Raw genomic sequence first — 21,579 nt, 5'->3', positions numbered from 1 at the left:
TTCCTCGGCCCCGTGGGCCCCTAGCCCTTGTCCTTCCTGCTCTTCTCAGAGTTTGATGCGAAGGAGCCTTTCTGTTCGTTTGTTATTGGAAGTCTGAGTCCACATTTGGGTCTGTTTTCTTTGTAACGAGGGTAGTCACATAATATGACGTTGGGAAGATCTGGGTCTATTTACACGGGACTTAAGAGAGTCTGCAACCCCTGCCTAAGCTTCGAGGAGCCTGTGTGTAAGTTGCACGTAAAATAAGGGGGATTTCCGCTCTGCCGTCTGCTCACTTGCATTCGGAGACCTTTGTCTAACGGACTGCTCTGGGCACTTGTTTTGGATGTGTGTCGCTTGGTCCGGTACCGAACGAGGTGAGATGGAAGTGCCCCCAAATGAGGAGATGCTCAGGGCGGTGTTGACTATGAAGTGCACGTGCAGTGAGTAAGTTTACTGTATCGGACTTGCCTTTGAAAGTTGGAGTTTAATAGAAAATATGTTAACCATTATTAATACCTGTAGTAGACCCTCAAATAGGAAAAGTTACAGTAGTGGCTTGAACATCCTTTATAAAAGGTTAGGAGCATAGCAGTTACCATTAGCAAAATACTAACTTCTTGTTGTGTGTCTTGGTTGACCAGTTGTTTGGGGGGCATTGGGACAGGGTTTGGCTCAGTTGATTGAAATGTCTGAATACATTTTTACTTCCAAAAATGTAATTATGAAGCAGAATTTATGTTGCAAGTTAATTTTTGAGTCCCAAAGGTGACTGTAGTACACTGCATTCCATTCATTTATTGAGAAAATATTGAGTGGTGTCTGATGGTCTGATACTGTGCTAAACATTACATACTCAAGCCCCTTCCCACGGTAAGTTAACACATTTGTTTTTACATAAATCTAATTATTTAATGTTTTTAGGTATTATTTTGGCTATTTCAAGCCTCTGAAGCAAAGCAGCCTTTAATCTAAATACGATTTTTCTCCATTTAGTAAAGCTTTCTTGGTTGCTTTACGCTAGGATTTGCGTTTGACTTTATTTTTTTTCTCCGCTCTCCTGTAGAACAACAGTACTTCGAGATCGAGAAGAGGCTGTCCCACAGTCAGGAGAGACTAGTGAGTGAAACCAGAGAGTGCCAAAGCTTGCGGCTGGAGCTGGAGAAGCTCAGTGAGTGTTTAATTGCATCTTTATAGTATTTGGACGGCTGAGGTCTTCAGGCACCTTTGTATGCTTCAGAAATGTTTACATACTGATAGGAAACTATTGATCAAGTGTCATCGTTTTCATGTGTGGTAATGCTTTGATTTTTCTTTCCTGGTGAAGACTGGAAAAGAACATAGAGTTTAATGGTCAGGAGGTCTGGGTTTTAACTTTGCGTGCTGTTAAAAAGCTCTTTAGCCATGTTTAACTCATACCAGTGCCTGAATGTTGGAAAGGTTTTGGGAAAAATTAAAGCAGTCATACAACTGAAAAGGTAAAGAGAGTGACTTGTTTTTATGTTGTTGTGTTGAAAATTAAAACCTATTAGTCCCATTACATTTATTTGTGTTTTAACTCTCTTGGTTATAACTTTTATAAATAACTAATCTCAGGGTATTTCCTACTTCACTCTAATTCAGGTGAAAAAAGAGTAGCTTATTTCCTTCTTAATTAGTTTTCTCACACCATTAAGTCCTAGGAGGGGTACACAGGACCTGACATTCTGTGGGAGGCAGATGTGTATTAGTTACTTTGTCTACAGCAGAAGAAGGCAAATGTCAGGGAAGACCTGTGTAGAGTAGGGGCACACTTGTTACTAGATACATCTAGATTTTAATTTGGGAATTCAGAAAAGTGATGACGAGAACGATTAAAAACTTCAGCTTTCTTTGTTAACCAGGTTCATGTTCATTGGCTGTTTGGGTCATAACTTTTTTCCAGCTAATTTTGGCACAACTCATTTTGAAAACATTTGACATATAATGGTATGGTATGGCTACATGTTAATAAGGGTATAAATACTTACTGAGTAGTTAGATCCTCTTTATCATCTCTACGTTGTGTTGCTTTGGCATTATCAACGTGGTTTGTACAGTAGTGATGGTAAAGGAGTTCAGAAAAATGACTCGACTGTAGCTGCTTGCCTGAGATCTGGAAAAGCGAGAGGGAGGGAAGGTGGGGATAAACCTACACAGAAATCTGATGTGTACAGTTACTTTTGTATTTTTTTGGTTTATCATTCTGAATCTGAGAGTTTGGAAGCAGTAAATAACCTTAAAGCAAAATGGAAAATTTAGCAGGGTTTTTTCTTTTAATCAACTAATTGTTTAAATAGAACTTAAGACTGGAAGTATAGTGAGTAGTAACATCTTTGCTCATTCAATTGCTGGCATATAATATAGGTGAGTCTTAATGGAAGAAAGCTTTAGAAAGTGCACTGTTGGCTAATTCCCTGTTTAGAAGAGAAACCGATAAGGAGAAAGCCCATTATAAGTGGATATGGCAGGATTGATAATTTAGTATCGAGCATAATTTTTTTCTTCCATGTTGAAGGCTCTCTTTGGAGTGATAAATAAGCTGAATTGCAACTATAGTATTGATTATTGTGATTTATTCTATGTATATTTTATGTAATTTAAATGTTATTTCTTGATATTTTTCAACTCCGTTTCCTTGTTTATGTATATGATTCACTTTTTTGTAGTTGACTTAGAAGATGTCATTGCTTAAGGAAATTCATAATTGTATATGTTTTTTTACCATAAATGTTTGCTAGAATGATCACAAGTGCAATTTGGGAGACAGGATAGCTTATTTTAAAATTTGGTCTAGGAGCACAGTAAATTTGGGATGTATTTGTGAGTGTGGAATACATAGCATAACTCAGTCTTTCTAAGACTCGGTTTTTTATTTTATAAGCGTGTATGGGTGGCAGTTGGATAAAACCTGTTGTTGGGAGTTTTAAGCCTTTGTGTGTATGATTATAAAACTCCTTTTCTCCAGGCAGTCAACTGAAGGCACTAACTGAGAAAAACAAAGAACTTGAATTTGCTCAGGATCGCAATGTTGCCATTCAGGTAAATGTTCTTCCTGTGAATTAAACTAATTGTAAACGTGATACTTGAGGAAGTTTTCCATTCCGATTTTGTTTATTAGTTATGTAGTCAACAAGAAGGTGAAATATGTCCTGTTAAGAGAAGCTACTAGCAGAAACATGTATACATAAATTTCTTAATTGAATATATATTTTATTGATTGCATATTTCTTTTACTCATTAGAATATATTGGTCCTTTATATTAAAAAACTTGTTTTAAATTGGTACTTGTTTTTAGCTTTGACACTTTTGAGTTCTAATCTTATTAAATTCTTACTGTAAGTGAAGTGCCACAGAATTAGACATAGGATAGATGTGTAAGTCTGTGCACCCACTCATCCCCTTATCTACCTGCCTTCCCTCTTTCCTTTCTCTGAGAAAGTAGCCGTTGGATGATTACTCTTGCCTGGGCATTATTTCAAGTGTCGTGATACTGTTGGGGGTATGGGTGGATCCACGTCAGAAATCATTTCCTTAGACTAGTGACATGAATAACAAATTGGATGTAATTAACGAGGGCTGTTGACCAGTTTGTTTAATAAAGTGATTGTATCTAGTGATGTTTTTGTTTTTAAGATTTTGTGTACTTCTAGAGACAGGGGAAGAGAGGGAGAGAAACATCAATTGGTTGCCTCTCGTGCACCCCAGCCGGGGACCTGGCCGGCAGCACAGGCATGTGCTTGACCAGGAATCGAACCAGCAACCTTTCACTTTGCAGGAGGATGCCCAGCTCACTGCGCTGTACCAGTCAGGGGGTCCAGTGATTCTTTAACCAGATTGAACCTTAGACTCCTTTTGGTTTTTTGTTTTTAATTGAAAGGTACTTGATATATAAAAAATATTGGGAAAGGGTAATAGACTTGATCCGACAGAAATCGAAAGGGTACTAGAACTTGATCCAAGGTGTAAATATGTATTTACATATTCTTACTGTAAGTGAAGTGCCACAGAATTAGGTGTAAATACGTATTTACACCTCGGTTCAAAAAACTCCCTGGCATGTTTAAGTAGGACACTTCCAGACGATAGTGACATGAGGAGTTTTTCCATGAGTCAAGGAAAAATAGGTTTTAAAAATCCAAAACATGAACAGAAATGTCGAGAGTATAGGTAATTTTTAAACTTTCTGCTGTGTGAGTTATAAGATAAAGAAAACCAAATCTTTAAATCTTAGCTATCATTAACTAAAGTGACAGTTTCTTATTCAAGTTCCTATATTGAGATTAATCAGCTTGATTTTTTTCTTATTTATGTGTTATGCTTATTCCTCTGTATGACAGAGCCAATTTACAAGGACAAAGGAAGAATTAGAAGCTGAGAAAAGAGACTTAATTAGGACCAATGAGAGACTGTCTCAAGAACTTGAATATGTGACAGGTATGAAGAAGCTCTTTAGCCTCCGACTATGCCCTCTCCCTTTCTCTTCTAACAAGGCTAGGAATTGATTCCCTTTCCTTGCCTGTCGGTGTTTGTTTATCATAGATCAGAATACAGGGTAATAGCCTATTGTTTCTCCCACTCACTTATCTCTAGATCGTTATCAAAGATTAAAAGAACTGTACAGACAAGTACACAAATGAAAAACATCCCAAAGAAGTAATTTGAACCAGGGGTGACATGCAAAGATACTTAATACAGTGGCATTAATAATACCAAGTTGGCAGTTTAAATGTTCATTTATAGAGGCTGAACTTTATTTTATCTATAAATCTTTGCTAGTATAAACTGTCCACAACCATTCAATATAAGAACTGAAAAGGAGAGCCCATACTTAAGGACATACACGGAAGTAGTCTGGAGGCAGGAAAACAAAAGGTGTAAACATATAGATACAGTATATAATGCAGTTGATGTGTTCAGGTGAACGTGACTCTTACACAGTTTAATGGTATCAAGGTCCCTTTGGGTACTTTTTGTAAGAGTTTTAAAAAGTTCTCTTGCTGTAAAGGAAAAACTTCTGAATATTTATGTTGTTATATAACATTTAACTAGGCTTTTCCAGTCTCAGGAAAAAGAATTACCTCAGAGTATTTGTTGATTTTGGTCAGCTGATGGGTAGGTAAAAGTTAGTAGATTTTTATTTTATTTTTTTAATAAAACCTTGATGTAAGGAACATAGGGAAAAGTAAGCATATATATCCTGATAGTTTTGAGTGGAAGCTCTTTATATGTGTGTGTCTGCATATATATATATATTTACTTATTTATTTTTACTGAACAGGTAAGCTATTTGTGAAATTTTAATGGACCTTTTGTTATATGTCAGAAAAGTTAATGTTAATTTTGTATATTTAACTTAAGATGCTGCATTTAAATAAAATAACCAGTGTAATTTAAATTGTTGGTTGAGTGCAGTAACTTGGCTTCTTTATCATTTATTCAAAACAATTATAATTCAGTATGACAGAAATAAATGAAAATAGAGGAGTTGAGAATGACGTATTTTTCAGACCATAAAATGCACCTAGGTTTTAGAGGAGAAAAATAGGGGGAAAAATTTTGAAGCAAAAATGTGGTAAAATAGTTCATAACATAAATAACATAATACTGATTCACCAGTGTAAATGTGAACAGAATTCAACAGCAGCATTAACAACCATTATTCCCTCCCAAATTTGGGCAGGGGGTGGAGGGGGAGGTGCATCATACAGTCCGAAAAATGCGGGTACTTAGTGTGGTTTAATATCCCTAGATAGTGCATTTAGATGTTTGGTTCCTCTCAGCAATAAGTAATTATTATTTTCAAATTCTCTTCTGACCTTTCTAGAGGATGTTAAACGTTTAACTGAAAAACTTAAAGAAAGCAATGCAACAAAGGGTGAACTTCAGTTAAAATTGGATGAACTTCAAGCTTCTGATGTTTCTGTGAAGGCAAGTAACAAATAATTCCTAACATACAAGATAAAATTTTTGCTTAAAATTTACCTAAGTTAAATTTAGGCAAGTCATTTATAAGATAATTAAAGCTGTGTTTTTGAATGTCAGGGAATTAAGAATTAAGACAGTGTTAGTTGAACTGTTTTTCTTATGTGACATTTAAGTTTCTTGTTCTTAACTGGTTATGTTTTCTGTTAAGAATTCTTGCAAATTCTTATTTGTATTGTAAGATAAAATTCTGCCTATGTTCATTGGTTGCAGAAAAAGTATTCTAAATAATGATGTATTATTCTTTACTATAAATGTAAATGCTATTTTTGGGGGATTTCTTTAGTATCGAGAAAAACGTTTGGAGCAAGAAAAGGAATTACTACAAAATCAAAATACGTGGCTGAATACAGAGTTAAAAACCAAAACTGATGAACTTCTGGCTCTTGGCAGAGAAAAAGGAAATGAGATTCTAGAGCTTAAATGTAACCTTGAAAACAAAAAAGAGGAGGTATGTTAATAAAATTGTATCTTCATATTAGTTACAATTTACATTTGTGTTGCAGTTTATTAAACAGTTACTTAGTGGCATACCAGAGTAAATGTAGGAGTATGGGTCAGATATGGAAGACATAACTCATAAACATTTTGCCCGGGAAATTAATCAGTTGCTTTTACATAAAATTTATGATATTCTTTGATGCATTTTGGTGCTACTACTGTCTATGGTACATCTTTCCTAAGATGTGTTGAAGAAGTGGTGATAGGTTTTTGTGAAGTAAATCCAAACATGTTTGTTTGTGAGCTGTTGTTTTCATTTTCTCAAATATCCGTATTTTATATATCATGTTTTTGGGGCCGTGGGGAATTATGTTGCGCTTAGTTGGCAGCTAAACTTCATATCAAATTAATTTGTTAATACAGCGTCCTTCCCTGCCCGATTCCACCTTTTGTTTCTAGGTTACTAGAATGGAAGAGCAGATGAACAGCTTGAAAACATCAAATGAGAATCTTCAGAAGCACGTAGAGGATCTGTTGACCAAACTGAAAGAGGTATAGTGACCACTGCGAAATTTCTCCCTTACAAAAATAGTACAGCAGTTATGAAAGTGTTATTTTATAAAGCTGTTTTATGGTTTGTACTGTTCCCCGCACTATATTATAGTCAGGACCCTTACCTTAATCATCTGTAAGAGTTATATGCTGTATCCAAAGTAATGTCTAAAAATGGGTGTCATTAATTTTAATATTAAGTATTCCACTTTTACATAAAAATATCATTACTGTTTATCCTTAAAGTAATTCATCTTTATCATAAAAACTGATTTTAAGGTTTTAATTTTATTTGTATACAGAAATGCATTTTTTTATCTTGGTGTTTGAATCGTTCTAAATTTGTTCAAATGTGTCTGCTGTAATTGGTTGGTTGGTTGGTTGGTTTGTTTCAGGCCAAGGAACAACAGGCCAGTATGGAAGAGAAATTCCACAATGAACTAAATGCTCACATAAAACTCTCTAATCTGTACAAGGTAGGAACCCTACCTCACATTTTAGTGCCCTCATGTTACTTGGTTGCACCTTTTGGTAACCTTTAAGGTTGAATTTTAGAGTGCCGCCGAAGACTCCGAGGCAAAGAGCAGTGAGCTGACCCGAGCAGTGGATGAACTGCACAAGCTTTTGAAAGAAGCTGGAGAAGGTAACTTTGCAGCTACAGGAAGGTGATTTTGGTTTTAGGTAGAAGGTACTTTTTCCTTTACCTTTTTGTAGCTTGTTGGATTTAGAAGTTAGATGAACTGTATAGGGACACAAACTGTAGTATATAAAGATTCTGGATTCTCAGAAAATAGTGTATTTAAAAATACAGTGTTTTTCTCCTTTGCTCAGCTAATAAGCTTATGTATAATAAGATTTTCAGTAGAAAGTTCTTTCATCTTTAAAATACTTTGATTAATACATGTGGGTTTATAGTTTGAGTACTCTCTTAATCCATAAGTTGGACGGACTTAAATGATAAATAGTGTATTTTGAAGTCTTTGGTTTTCTATTCTTTCTAATATATTTTATTGATTATGCTATTACAGTTGGCCCATTTCCCCCCTTCATTCCCCTCCACTCAGCACACCCTCCCCAACCCACATCCTCCCCTTTAGTTCATGTCCATGTGTCATACTTTTTTTTAAGTTCTTGGCTCCTACATTTCCCATACTATTCTTACCCTTCCCCTGTCTGTTTTCTACCTACCATCTATGCTACTTAGTCTCTGTACCTTTTCCCCCTCTCTCCTCCTCCCACTCCCCTGTTGCTAACCCTCTAGGTGTTCTCCATTTCTGTGGTTCTGTTCTAGTTTGTTTGCTTCGTTTGTTTTTGTCTTAGGTATGATTGTTAATTATTATGAGTTTGCTGTCATTTTACTGTACATATTTTTTAATCTTCTTTTTCCTAGATAAGTCCCTTTAACATTTCATATAATAAGGGCTTGGTGATGGTGAACTCCTTAAACTTGACCTTATACGAGGAGCACTTTTATCTGCCCTTCCATTCTCAATGATAGCTTTGCTGGATAGAGCAATCTTGGATGTAGGTTCTTGCCTTTTATGTCTTGGAATACTTCTTTCCAGCCTCTTCTTACCTATAAGGTCTCTTGAGAAATCAACTGAAAGTCTTATGGGCACTCCTTTGTAGGTAACTCTCTCCTTTTGTCTTGCTGCTTTTAAGATTATCTCCTTATCTTTAATCTTGGTTAATGTAATTAGGATGTGCCTTGATATGTACCTCCTTGGGCGGGTCCAACTTGTTTGAGACTCTGAGTTTCCTGGACTTCCCGGAAGTCTCTTTTCATAGCCAGAATGGGGAAGTTCTCTTTTATTATTTTTCAAATAACTTTTCCACGTGTTGCTCTTCTTCTCCTTCTGGTACCCCTATAATTCAGATGTTGGAATATTTAAAGATGTCCTGGAGGTTCCTAAGCCTCTCCTAATTTTTTTGAATTCTTGTTTCTTTGTTCTTTTCTGATTGGATGTTTCTTTCTTCCTTCTGGTCCACTCCATTGATTTGAGTCCCAGTTTCCTTCCCATCACTAATGGTTCCCTGTACGTTTTCTTTTATTTCACTTAGCGTAGCATTCATATTTTCATGTAATTTGCGACCAAATTCAACCAGTTCTGTGAGCATCCTGATTACCAGTGTTCTGAACTCTGTATCTGATAGGTTGGCTCTCTCTTCATCGTTTAGTTGTATGTTTTTCTGGAACTTTGATCTGTTCTTTCCTTTGGGCCATTTTTGTTTGTTTGTTTGTTTGTTTTGACGCGCCTGTTATGTACTGAGGGGCAGAGCCTTGGGTGTTCACAGGGCGGGGCAACGTGCTTTGCTGGGTTGTGATGCTGTGTGTGGGGGTGGGGTCCAAGAGGGAAAAATGGCGCTTGCTCGGCTCTCTGCCAGATATCAGCCACTTCCTCCACGTCACTTCCTCCACATCACTTCCTCCATTTCCTGCAAGCAAACTGGGACCTTCTGGTGCTGATTCCCATGTGGGTAGGTTTGTGTAAGTCCTGAGATCCTGTGGGTCTCTCCAGTGAACTCTCCTATAAGTCTGGGAATTTCTCCTGGCACCTCAACCCCCACAGGCGTTTTCACTTAGTGTTTTGAGGCATTATTTCCTGGAGCTGGGACCCTGGGTCTGTCTCACTCCTCAGCTTTGCCTGGTTTATCTGCGGCATGCGAATGAGGGACCACCCGGCCCACCAGCCGCCTTGCATGCCTTTCGTGCCTTGCCCTCCATAATCCACCGCCTCACTGGGTCCACCAGCTGCCGCCTGGCACACCCAGGGTCTGCCAGCCACCTCTGTGTGTGCCTGTGGTCCGCCCACTGCCGCCTTGCCTTACGCGCCCAGGGGCTGCCAGCCGCCCTATGTGGAGCCCTCGCCTTCCCAGCTGCATGCCTCCGCCCCTCCTGCTGGTCTATATGAATGTGTCTCCTTTAACTCCTTGGTTGTGGACTTCGTACAGTTCGATTTTCTGTCGGTACTGGTTGTTTTTTTGTTTCTAAATTGTCCTTATTTTGGTTATATGAGGAGGCACAGTGTGTCTACCTAGCCCTCTATCTTGGCCAGAAGTCTGATTTTCTTATATTTTTATTGTTTTTTGAAATGTAACTTATTTATGTATGATCTTTTTTAGTTATTCCCTATGCTCTCTACTAAAGATCAGATAAAATCAAAGAGATACTTAGAGGCACTTTGTTTACAGTTTGAGTACCCTTCTTTTCCCTGTGGATAGGAGACATCAAAAGGAGAAGTAGATTTGTCAGGCCAGGACATTTCAGGACTTACAAAGAGAACAAGAGTTTTCAGTGGATGACAGCTGCAGCCCGTCTAAAATTTAGTGTTGTCTGATGGAGGGAAAAAGTAACTACTCTCACAGTTTATGAGCTCCAGCATTTTAATTATATATTTCAATATTGTCTTTAAAAATGTTTTTAGCAAATAAAGCAATTCAAGATCATCTTCTAGAGGTAGAGGAATCTAAAGAACAAATGGAAAAGGAAATGCTTGAGAAATTAGGTAAATTGGAGAAGGAGCTAGAGAATGCAAATGACCTGCTTTCTGCCACAAAACGCAAAGGTATGGATTATGCTTATTAATGTCTGGAAATCCTAGCACTTCCCTACGTGGGTCTCGTTTAATTCTACTAATAGAATTTCTCTGTCATTTGTGGTGTAGGAAACTCCACTGAGCTATAGCATTAGAATGTATTTGTAGTTTGAAAGTAGTACTTTGTGCATATTTTTACTGTATTGTCAGAAGTATTATTTGATTACATGTAATTATGTGTCAGTGTTCACAATATTTTAAACTATATTTACTGCATGAGTTATAGAATTGAGTTTGTTGTGTTACAATACTCTTTGATGTCATTTTTAGATCTTTGCAGAAATTTACATGTAATGTACCATAGGTGTCACTTCTTATTTGAAAAACATATCAGTGCCTTTAGTTTTACAAAAATACAATAGATTTCTGTGTGTTGGCACAGGAGCCATCCTGTCTGAAGAGGAGCTCACAGCCATGTCCCCCACGGCGGCAGCTGTAGCCAAGATCGTGAAACCCGGCATGAAACTGACTGAGGTGAGGGGGTGTTCGGTCCTGTTTGTTCGGCAGAAGTGCTCAGCTCTCTGAAACTCAATCCTGAGAAAAATTCCTGTGGAAATTATCTGAAGATTAATGTATCATACTGGGAAAGACTTTCTTGGTACCTAGTTCTGTGTAACCTACAGAAAATATTTCCATCTTTTTAAGTGCTAATGAATGTCTATTCTTTTTTTTAAAATTTATCCTTAGAGGGGAAGGGAAGGAGAGAGGGAGAGAAATATCAATGTATGATTGCCTCTTGTGAGTCCCCTGCCAGGAACTGGCCTGCAACCCAGGCATGTGCCCTGACTGGGAATCGAACCGCGATCATGTGGTTCACAGGCCCGCGCTCAATCCACTGAGCTGCACCAGTCAGGGCATGAATGTCTGTTCTGAAGATAGAGTATGTACACTTGTATTCTCATGTCTACATTTCAAACACCCTCTTCTGCTTTCAGTTGTATAATGCTTATGTGGAAGCTCAGGATCAGTTGCTCTTGGAGAAACTAGAGAACAAAAGAATTAATAAGTACTTAGATGAAATCGTAAAAGAAGTTGAAGCCAAAGCACCGATTTTGAAACGCCAGCGGGAGGAGTATGAGCGGGCACAGAAAGCTGTGGCAAGTTTATCAGTTAAGCTTGAACAAGCTATGAAGGTTAGTTCCGTTCCTAAATTTGGGCTCTGGGAAAAATACATGTAAGAAACAGTGATTAGACATGTTAAAGTTTGTCATTACATTGTGACACACCTGTAATCACAGAACGTTCTACCTTCATTCGGCTAAAATTATGAGAACCTTCTATGTTTTCTAAGACATTTAGGATCATTTCCATAGGGTTCCATAGCAGATGGTAAATAGCCACTTCAGATCTATCTTTGTAATAGAGTCCTCCTAAATTTAGCAGTCTGGTTTTGTCGAACATTGCGGTGCAGACTTGATCACTAACTCTGCATGGTGTTGCCGAAGTGAGGGGAAACAGGTTTGCTAAACTGTGGTGGTAGAAATGTATCAGCCTCAGAAGCTACTGAGGTGGTCCGTTCTGTCCTAGTACAGTGTAAAAAAAAGTTGTGATACTTATGTCTAGGAATGATAAAATTGTTTCACCTTAGGGAAGAATGTTTGTATACCGTTTGACAGTCTGGCAAGTCTTCATATACATTATCTGTTTTTTAATTTTTTTAAACCCTTGCCCAAGGATGTATCCATTGATTCCAGAGAGAGAGAGAGAAAAGCATTGACTCTAGAGGAACAGCACGGGGTTGCCACCCGAACATGCCCCCAATTGAACCAAACCTACACCCTAGGCCTGTGCCCTCACTGGGAATCGAACCCACAGCCTTTTGGTTTATGGGATGATGCTCCAACCAACTGAGCCACATTGCCAGGCTATGTATATTACTTTCTTACTGTTCCTTTACATGTCAGAACCACCAAGGAAATTCATAAATGTATTTTACCTCTTAAGATTCCCTTTTAATACATAATAATGAAATGAGAGTATTTATAGTCTGATAATTTTACATTTAGGGCACAACTATTAATATTACTGAGAAATCTTTAAGATTTATTAAATAAGTTTTAGTTGAGGAAATTCAATTAAATCAATTTGTATCTGCTGTTCTAGACTGATCAATTTCCTTCATTCCTTCTTTTCTTTCCTTCCTTCTCCCCTCCCACCCACCTTTCCTTTCCTAGTACAAATAAATTGTATCCTTCACTCAGACTTAAACTTCTATTGCTATTGCGGTTACAATTTAGATAGCAGTTTAAATCGGGATATATCTATTTGTCTGTCTCCTGAATCAAATGACATCTACTAGCTTTGCTTCGACAGAACATGGGCTTTTTGACACCCCCTTCTTCATCTGGATTGAAAAGGGGTCCCTTAGCTCTAATTAGAAGTGGAGTTTTTCCCCTGTTGAGAGTGAGCATTTTGTCTGGAGCTTATTGTCTGGAGGGGATAGATAGTGAGATAGAGGGGCTTAAGAATCAGAAAAAAGCAGCTCTTAATTATGGGAAAAGCTGTTCTTCACTAATGTACAGTACCAAAAGTCCCTTATTTTTCATAACTGCCAAAGGGTGTTAAAATACTTACTCTGGCTCTTTTTTATAGCTGAATCTCCTGTCTGTAGAGTGCCCCAGGTGTTCTTCAGTCTAGACTCGGATGGTTATTTGTTAGAGTTTAGGGTTTTACAACCAGTAACTTCCTTCAGCATCTTCATTAATCCCATTTGAATTCAGTATTATTGGAATAGTTCATGAATATTCACTTGCTTCATTTTGTCACATACTAGTTGTTTTTGAAATTGGTTTATACACAGCTTCAGGGCAGTGCGCTACTTAAAACACCAGGATAAATATGAACCATCTTTTACTTAATAGTATTTTTAAAATTTTTATTTGCAAACAATAATTATAAAGACAAATCTGTATGAATAGGAAGTAACACATAATGCCTCAAAGGTATTTGGGGCTTGTATGAGGCTCCCTAAAACTGCCTCTGAATCCCTACTGGTTCTGATGCAGAACTTGGTATGCAGCCCTGCATGTAGCACTGCGTGTTCCGTTGTTGTTTTGTGTTTCTTTGTAGCTTTGTAACATTTGCTACTGATTATTTAGAATTAATTCTTAAGGTGTTTTTTACAAAATCAAGTTTTTTATGCATCTTCCCCAACATTTTTTCCTTATTTGGTATTTATTTTCAGGTCACCAGAGTAATAGATTATCTTTGTAATATTGTCCTTTGTTTTTGTTTTAGTAACAAAACTTTTGAGATTATTTAACGTGGTGGTGTGGCAGTTTGTAAGTGACAGTTAATTTGGGGAGACGGGCACATTGCCCATTGTTTTTATGTAGTGATGAACCTTATAATGAGCAATCATTGAGATATTAAGAAATACATGTATTCATATTGGGTTGGCTAAAAAAGTTTTAGTATATTCTGTGTGATGGCTCTGGTGGTTGTCTTTAACTTAGTTTGAAACCATTTTCTTAGACTGTATTGTAGTAACTGTCATGTTAGTGTGCATTAGAAAAAAAAAGCAAAACTAGTGAATTTTTGTGCAGCCATTTTAATATTAAAGATAGAAGAAAACAACACTTTTGGCATATTCTTTCATATTTCAAGAAAGGTAAAAACAACTGAAACACAAGAAATGATTTGTGCAGTGTGTCGAAACTACTGTGATCAAATGTGTCAGAAGTGATTTGCACAGTTTTTTGGTGCTGTTGACATTGTGGCCCAGTAATTCTTTGCTGTGGCTGTCTTAGGCACTGGAAGGTGTATTTGCAGCACCCTGGCCTATACGTGCTATAGAAGCCAATAGCAGGAGATAGCCAACATAATCATATATCCAAATAAATAAGTTATTTGTTAAAACTAAAAATGTGTTTTTTATTTTATGGAAAAAGCTAAACAGACTTTTTGGCCAAACCAGTAATTATAAAGAATTTCTCTTAGGGTCCATTACATAGAATATATGTTATATTGAATGTTTGTATTTGTAAGTTGACTACTATGGTACTTGAGCACTGTATATTTTTGTTATTCATTTACGGCTTCATTATATGTAGATCTCATAAGGAAATGTAGAATGTTAACTTGAATTCACATTTTACAGGAGATTCAGCGATTGCAGGAGGACACCGATAAAGCCAACAAACATTCCTCTGTACTTGAAAGAGATAATCAGAGGATGGAAATCCAAATAAAAGATCTTTCACAACAGGTTAGAATTTTTCCTTTCCTACTTTCTCTCCCCCTAGACTGATGGCCAGTGACGTTTGAATCTGTGTCCAGGTATCTAAGAGAGTTGCCACGTGTGACGTTTTTATCAGTTCGGAATACTACTCTATCAGAACCGCACCTTGTCACTGATCTTCCACAGCCCCTCCCTTTTTTTCTTTTAAGTGTCTGATAAATTTCCAGATGATAAGTACTGGTTGTAATAAATGATTCAGAGATAAATATAATTTCTTTCCCCCTGCCCATGCCCCAGGGTATAACCAAATAACAGACTTCTATATATCTTCTTGTTGCTCTTTTTATATTACAAACACATGAGTAAATATAAACATGTATGAGTTTTCTGTTTTTACTGATACAAAACTATGCCATATTCATTACTGTGCCACTTTGTTTTTTTAACTGAACCAGTCAGGAAATGTAGACCTATTTTGGTCATAAATTTTACCCTAATTTTTGTTTGTAAGTCTACACACACAAACACAATACTAAGTTTTTGTCTAAGTGGATTTAAAATCTGTTTTTCACTCTCTTCTTCATTAGACAGTATGTACATAAGGACGCAAGTGCTAGCATAGTTGTACACACAATAGGTGTATATATTTCTGTATATATTTTATTGAGTTATTGTTCTACAGAAATTGAATGATGCTTCTGGAATTGTCATGTGGCTACTTTGTAAAAGTGACAGCTTTCATTACATATTTGATAGAAATGAAAATTTTTTCATTAAACATTCTTAGGTTTTCATATTTAAAATGATAATGCTTGATAGTTTGGCTTTTAAGATTATGTAATAAAAGTTGATGGTGTTTCTAAAGTAGTATTTTTATTTGAAAAATTTTCTTCTAAACATTTCCAGAATCAAAGCCAATGCTCTTCAAGATTTGATAATATGAACACTTTCTTTTTAGATTAGAGTGCTTTTGATGGAACTTGAGGAAGCCAGGGGTAACCACGTAATTCGTGACGAGGAAGTAAGCTCTGCTGATATAAGCAGTTCATCTGAAGTAATATCCCAGCACCTAGTATCCTACAGAAATATCGAAGAACTTCAACAGCAAAATCAGCGTCTGTTAGTGGCTCTTAGGGAACTTGGGGAGACCAGAGAAAGAGAAGAACAAGAAACAACTTCATCTAAGTAAGTTATGGGCTACCTTGATTTGTTCAGCAAACATTTGTTGAAAACTTCTGATGTGTCCCCTAGCAGTGCCAGACTGAGAATATAGTGGTTTAGGAGAGAGAAAGAAATTGAGCATCAGTACCAAGAAAAATTCTCTCAGGGAGCTCAGTTTGTGGATGAGCTTGATAATTAGGTAAGTAAGTAGGTAGTTTTAGTTCAGTGTGATCAGCGTATAATAGATAAAACCTACTCGTGCGAGCTTTGGGGTGGAGGACCTAGGCTAGATTGTACAGAACACACCAGACTTCAGAGAGAAGGTATGTAGGAATTACTTGAGCAAAGTGGTTTTCTGTGTGTTTGTTTTTAGTGTGTTTGGTGCTAAAGGAGAAGGACTGGTTATGAAAGCAAAACTTCTGAAGTTTAGCCTGAGTAGAATTAAGTTTAATTTTTGCAAATACATTTTTCAGATGACAGTGATGAGTGTTTGAGTCCTTTTTGGTGAGGCGTTAAAAGTGGTTATTACAATGTCAGTAGAAGAAAGAAAGGATAAGAGAGAAAGATAGGGTGCTTAATGAAAGATGGTAAAATACTTGGTCTGTGTTACACAGTAGCAATTGCAGCTGCCTCTCAATGTCAGTGAAATAGACTTAGGGGTTTTTTTTTTGTAGGATTACTGAGCTTCAGCTCAAACTTGAGAGCGCGCTCACCGAGTTGGAACAACTCCGTGGGTCCCGGCAGCATCAGATGCAGCTCGTTGACTCCATAGTTCGTCAGCGGGACATGTACCGCATTTTGTTGTCACAGACAACAGGGGTTGTCATTCCTTTACAAGGTAGGTTTCTGTGTCTTATCTTAAAAGTATCCAAGTGTTTGGGGCAGTTTTTCTGAAATGGGTATTAGGGAATGGGTATTAGGGGATGGATCTCGCAACATAAGCAACATGCCTTCTGTTTGACCACCGTGTGTGCTTGGTCATAACAGGTCTTCAGTCCTGAAGCATACTGTTGTTTTAGGTGTCGTTAAGAAAGCAGAAATGCTGACCATGGTTGGAAAGTGTGCATCTTAAAATCAATGAATTATATTTTTTGGTCATGTTTTAACATTTCATCTGCAAATTTATCTGATCAGAAACCAAGAATATCTTAGTAGGTTATTTAGTAGATTCCTTGTTTCATAATTTTTATTATCTATGATTCTTAAGTAAGTCTAGTTTGTAGATTTTGGTAATGATATTTTTGTAAAAGAATGTTGTATCTTTTTTCCCCACATTTCTGAAGCTTCAAGCTTGGACGATATTTCACTCATCTCAACTCCAAAACGTTCAAGTACATCACAGACTGTCTCCACTCCTACCTCAGTACCTATCATTGAGTCAGCAGAGGCTATAGAAGCCAAGGCCGCCCTTAAACAGGTAAAGATCCCACCTTTACACCTTGGTTTGGGGTTAGGTTTTTTGGTAACACAGTATCATCTTCTTATCATTTCTCTACTATTTAGTTGCAGGAAATTTTTGAGAACTACAAAAAGGAAAAGGCAGATAATGAAAAACTACAAAATGAGCAGCTTGAGAAACTTCAGGAGCAAGTCACAGATCTGCGATCACAAAACACCAAAATATCTACACAGCTAGATTTTGCTTCTAAACGGTAAATTTTCATTTGTTCATATTCTAAAATTGGAATGGTGCACAGAAGATTAGCATGGTCCCTGCACAAGGATGGCACACAAATTTGCAAAGCATTCCAGGTTTTAACTTTGGGTGGTGGGCATCCCGTTCAATACACAGGTGATATATCAGAATTGTACACTTGAAACCTATATAGTTTTATTAGCCAGTGTCATCTCAATAAATGTCATGTTAAAAAAGAGATCGTATGTAAATTATGAAAAAAATTAATGAAGTCCAGTGGCATACTTTAGTAATCAGTGGACCAAAATCAGGTTCATTTGCAATAGTAGTACTTTTTTGTAGACCATAATCTAGATGAGAAACTATGGAGGTTCTGTTTTAATACTGGTTAATGACTCCCTGGGCCATTGCTGAGCAATCCTGGTAGTTATTTAAAACCCAAGTTTATGTGAGAAATGTTGCCAGAATTCCTTCCTGACAGCGAAAGGCCTGTGGTTTCTGTAGGACATAATAACTTCATAAATGCACCACAGAATAAGCATGATGTGAGCAGTTTCATTCAGCCCTTTCTTTTTAGGTAGAAGACACACAGGTCTTTTAGGTAATTAATTTTGGGAACATGCATTTTGTTGGTCACTTACAAAGAAGTAATAGTAAACTTCATTTTCTAGTTGTTTTTAGATCCATTGGATACTTGGTAGCTTAACGGGTATGGCAAATTTTATTTCTGTGTATACAGGCACAGCCTTGAAGATATCACAGGTTCAGTACCAGGCTCCTGCAATGAAATGGATATCACAATAAAGCGAGTCACACAAATTGTGTAGTTTCCCAGTGCATAAAAAAGCTGTGTTTACACTCTGCTGTAGTATGTTAAGTGTGCATTGTCTAAAACATAATGTATGTCCCTTAATTTCAAAATGGTTTATTGCTTTAAAATGCTGACTGTCATCTGAGCCTTTAACAAGTCTTGATCTTGATGGAGGAGGGTCTTGCCTTGGTGTTTATAAACACGCAGTATCTATAGCCCTGGCTGGTGTGGCTCAATGGATTGAGTACCAGCCTGCAAACCGAAGAGTTGCCAGTTCAGTTCCCAGTCAGGGCACATGCCTGGGTTGCAGGCCAGATCCCCAGTGCGGGGCATGTGAGGGACAACCACACATTCATGTTTCTCTCCCTGTCTTTCTCCTTTCCCCTCTCTCTAGAAATAAATAAATAAAATATATTTCATCTACACAGTGCAGTGAAACAAGGATTGCTGTGCTACATGTTTTTGTAAGGATATGGCAGGCAGTTAACCTCTGTAATGTAATTTCAGGTTTGATATTCAAAATAAAAGCATCCTTTTCCTTCTACATTCATAGTTCTGGCCAGCCATTTGCTAAGATTTCAAGCACATAAGAAAATAAGATGAAGTGTTAAACGGAAAATAGAAAGGCAAAAATCTGTTACTAACTGCACAAATACCTAAAATTGGGTACTGCATTTTGGTGTCTAGTGTATCAACATTTTGTTGACATTATTTTCAATAGGGTTAAAATTCTTGTAAATGAATAAGATTAAAAAGTTAATTCAGCTTGAAATATTGTGCTTATTTAGAGTTTAAATTGCTAACTTTGAAGTTAAGAAAAAAGATACCACATTACAAAGCCACTTTTTAGAATATACTTTATTATTTAAAATTCAGCTAATGTGAAATTCTTTAAGGAACTGAAATAGGATGTAGCATCTTACATAATTATCTGTCTTTCCTATAAGGTATGAAATGCTCCAAGATAATGTTGAAGGATATCGCCGAGAAATAACATCCCTACAGGAGAGAAATCAGAAGCTCACTGCAACGACTCAGAAGCAGGAACAGATCATCAATACAATGACACAGGACTTAAGGGGAGCAAACGAAAAGCTGGCTGTTGCAGAAGTGAGAAACCAATTTCTCTCATCTGACTTGCCTTATAAATTGCATTTGTCATTTGATTTTTTAGCTATTACTTTGACTTTACTGGTTGATGTGACAGAATTTGAGAGATTTGTGTATTGCAAGTTTTTATTACACAGTTTCAAAATATAGTTGGCCCTTGATTAAGGTTTGAACTGCACAGGCCACTTACCTATGAATCTGCTTATACGTGAACCCAGTGTAAGTAAACCTGCACTGTTCAAGCCCATGTTGTTCAAGGGTCAACAGTAGTTAGGTCCAAGGCTGGAAGTCTGTACGTGGAGGGCCAGCCTCCCTGTGTGGCTGATCGACGTCCCAAATTGCTACGTTGTTGAAGGGGCAGCTGGATCCAGTTGTATATCAGCTGGGTGACTGTTTCTGTTCAAACTGAAGAAGTTTCATTTCCTTACAAGTCTTCCATTTTAAAATCTGTAAATTACTCTTTCCATAATTGTAACAAAGACAAGTGAATATTTTTCTTGCTCATTTCTAATAAGAGACAATTAAAAATTTCATTAGCATTGAGTTATATGTCTGAATTTCACCATGAATGTAAATGTCTACCAGAAATTGACATTACTTTCAACTACATACTGAATTCTTTGATGATGAATTTTTATGAAGTGTTTTGCTTTTTTGTTAAGTTATCTCTCAACTTTTGTTGAATTAAGTGAAGTCCCCCGTTTTACTTGTTGAAAAAACAGACTCAAAAGCTAAGTAATTTGCCTATTTTGGCACAGTTATGCAATATGAGTTGATTGGGACTTAAACCTAGGTTTTCTGAATCTATTGGCTACGTTCTTTTATTTTTATCTTTCTCCCATTCCTTTCTGGGAATGGAGAAATCATTCCCATTTTTCAAAATGATGGAGATAGTTTGATAATTGATAGTTTATGACTACGAAAATACGAATGCCTTGCGGATACTGATCTTCAGATCACCCTCCCAGATGCCATGATACTCAAGTCTGTTCTTCTGGGGACAGAACAGTAAGAGTGCATCAGTCAGCTCTTTAGGAGTGGCCATGCCACCTACAGAACTTGCACAATTTAATAGCACACAAGTATGACTGTAGCATAATTTTGCAGTTTTTTCTGTTACTCTGACATTTTAGATTTTTCATTGTTTTAGAGCAAAGAAATTGGAACTTTTGTGGTAAAAGCAAGATTTTCTCTTCTGATCTATTGGTGTTTCCAGTTATTTTTGCTTCTTATTTCAACACATGTAACTAAGTTCTATTTTCTTATATATACAAAGATACAGTCTCCAATTAGCATTAAGGAATGTGGAATGATAAAGGAGCATATTAATTTTATAATTGTATTATTGCATTTGACACATTGTTTTCCAACATTTTTTTCATTTGTAATTTCCTCAAGGTAAGAGCAGAAAATTTGAAAAAGGAAAAGGAAATGCTGAAGTTGTCAGAAGTTCGTCTTTCTCAGCAAAGAGAGTCTTTGTTAGCTGAGCAAAGAGGGCAAAACTTACTCCTAACTAATCTGCAGACAATTCAGGTAACTAAATAAAAAGGCACATACAGAAACAATTTAAATAGCTTTAACATTATATCTTCATAGTTATCTTAATTAGAAAATTTATCGGTCATTTTTGTCATGTGTTATGATCATTGAATCTTGAGGTGTGCTAAGATGTGTCAGTATTCTACATAATGTGTTGGAAAAGACCTGAAATTCATGCAGTTGGCAGTTTTGATCTTCAGGTTTATCTATATTTAAAGAACACTGTGTAGTTGAATTGCTTACAAGATTAAATTTGTGGTGTTTATTTTTTGCTTTAAAACTTGAAGTCTGAATGACTATTGTAATATGTTTTTCTTTTTTCCCCCTATTTAATAGATGTTTTAGCATGTAAAATGTCAAAATAACTTTCTTAGTGTCATAGATCTTAATGTAGAAATGAGTTGTGATTCTGTAATTCCCCATATCCTTTCATTTGTATTGCTTTTTTTGACTTTTTTAAGCATAACCAAAAATCTTTTCTTTACCGTAGGGAATACTGGAGCGATCTGAAACAGAAACCAAACAAAGGCTCAGTAACNTTTTTTCCCATTTAATAGATGTTTTAGCGTG

The 21,579-nt window shown here is 36.7% G+C and overlaps 1 protein-coding gene and 2 non-coding genes across 4 annotated transcripts in view; all 3 read left to right on the top strand.

The window, feature by feature from the left end:
• The window catches only part of TPR (translocated promoter region, nuclear basket protein), a 59,768-nt gene that overhangs the window by 971 nt on the left and 37,218 nt on the right, over positions 1-21,579 (top strand). For both annotated transcript variants that reach the window (XM_037034928.1, XM_037034929.1), the window contains exons 3-20: positions 1,046-1,150; positions 2,966-3,039; positions 4,339-4,435; positions 5,826-5,929; positions 6,270-6,434; positions 6,884-6,976; positions 7,372-7,452; positions 7,532-7,619; positions 10,402-10,542; positions 10,955-11,046; positions 11,508-11,705; positions 14,672-14,779; positions 15,711-15,937; positions 16,588-16,751; positions 17,197-17,330; positions 17,417-17,565; positions 19,308-19,470; positions 20,869-21,003. In XM_037034928.1, the coding sequence (XP_036890823.1) occupies positions 1,046-1,150; positions 2,966-3,039; positions 4,339-4,435; positions 5,826-5,929; positions 6,270-6,434; positions 6,884-6,976; positions 7,372-7,452; positions 7,532-7,619; positions 10,402-10,542; positions 10,955-11,046; positions 11,508-11,705; positions 14,672-14,779; positions 15,711-15,937; positions 16,588-16,751; positions 17,197-17,330; positions 17,417-17,565; positions 19,308-19,470; positions 20,869-21,003 (2,318 nt within the window). The remainder of the gene's footprint in view (positions 1-1,045; positions 1,151-2,965; positions 3,040-4,338; positions 4,436-5,825; positions 5,930-6,269; positions 6,435-6,883; positions 6,977-7,371; positions 7,453-7,531; positions 7,620-10,401; positions 10,543-10,954; positions 11,047-11,507; positions 11,706-14,671; positions 14,780-15,710; positions 15,938-16,587; positions 16,752-17,196; positions 17,331-17,416; positions 17,566-19,307; positions 19,471-20,868; positions 21,004-21,579) is intronic.
• LOC118979292 (small nucleolar RNA SNORA66) lies at positions 11,978-12,106 on the top strand. The gene has a single exon (XR_005064882.1). It is a non-coding gene; the product is annotated as a small nucleolar RNA SNORA66 (small nucleolar RNA).
• On the top strand, positions 17,566-17,671 carry LOC118979286 (U6 spliceosomal RNA). Its single transcript, XR_005064876.1, has one exon. It is a non-coding gene; the product is annotated as a U6 spliceosomal RNA (small nuclear RNA).

Source organism: Sturnira hondurensis, unplaced genomic scaffold, assembly GCF_014824575.4.
Source record: "Sturnira hondurensis isolate 20B ecotype Veracruz unplaced genomic scaffold, ASM1482457v3 Scaffold0022215, whole genome shotgun sequence".
NCBI lineage: Eukaryota > Metazoa > Chordata > Mammalia > Chiroptera > Phyllostomidae > Sturnira > Sturnira hondurensis.
Note: the sequence above shows the minus strand (reverse complement) of the source record. Positions and strands in the feature narration are given on the sequence as shown.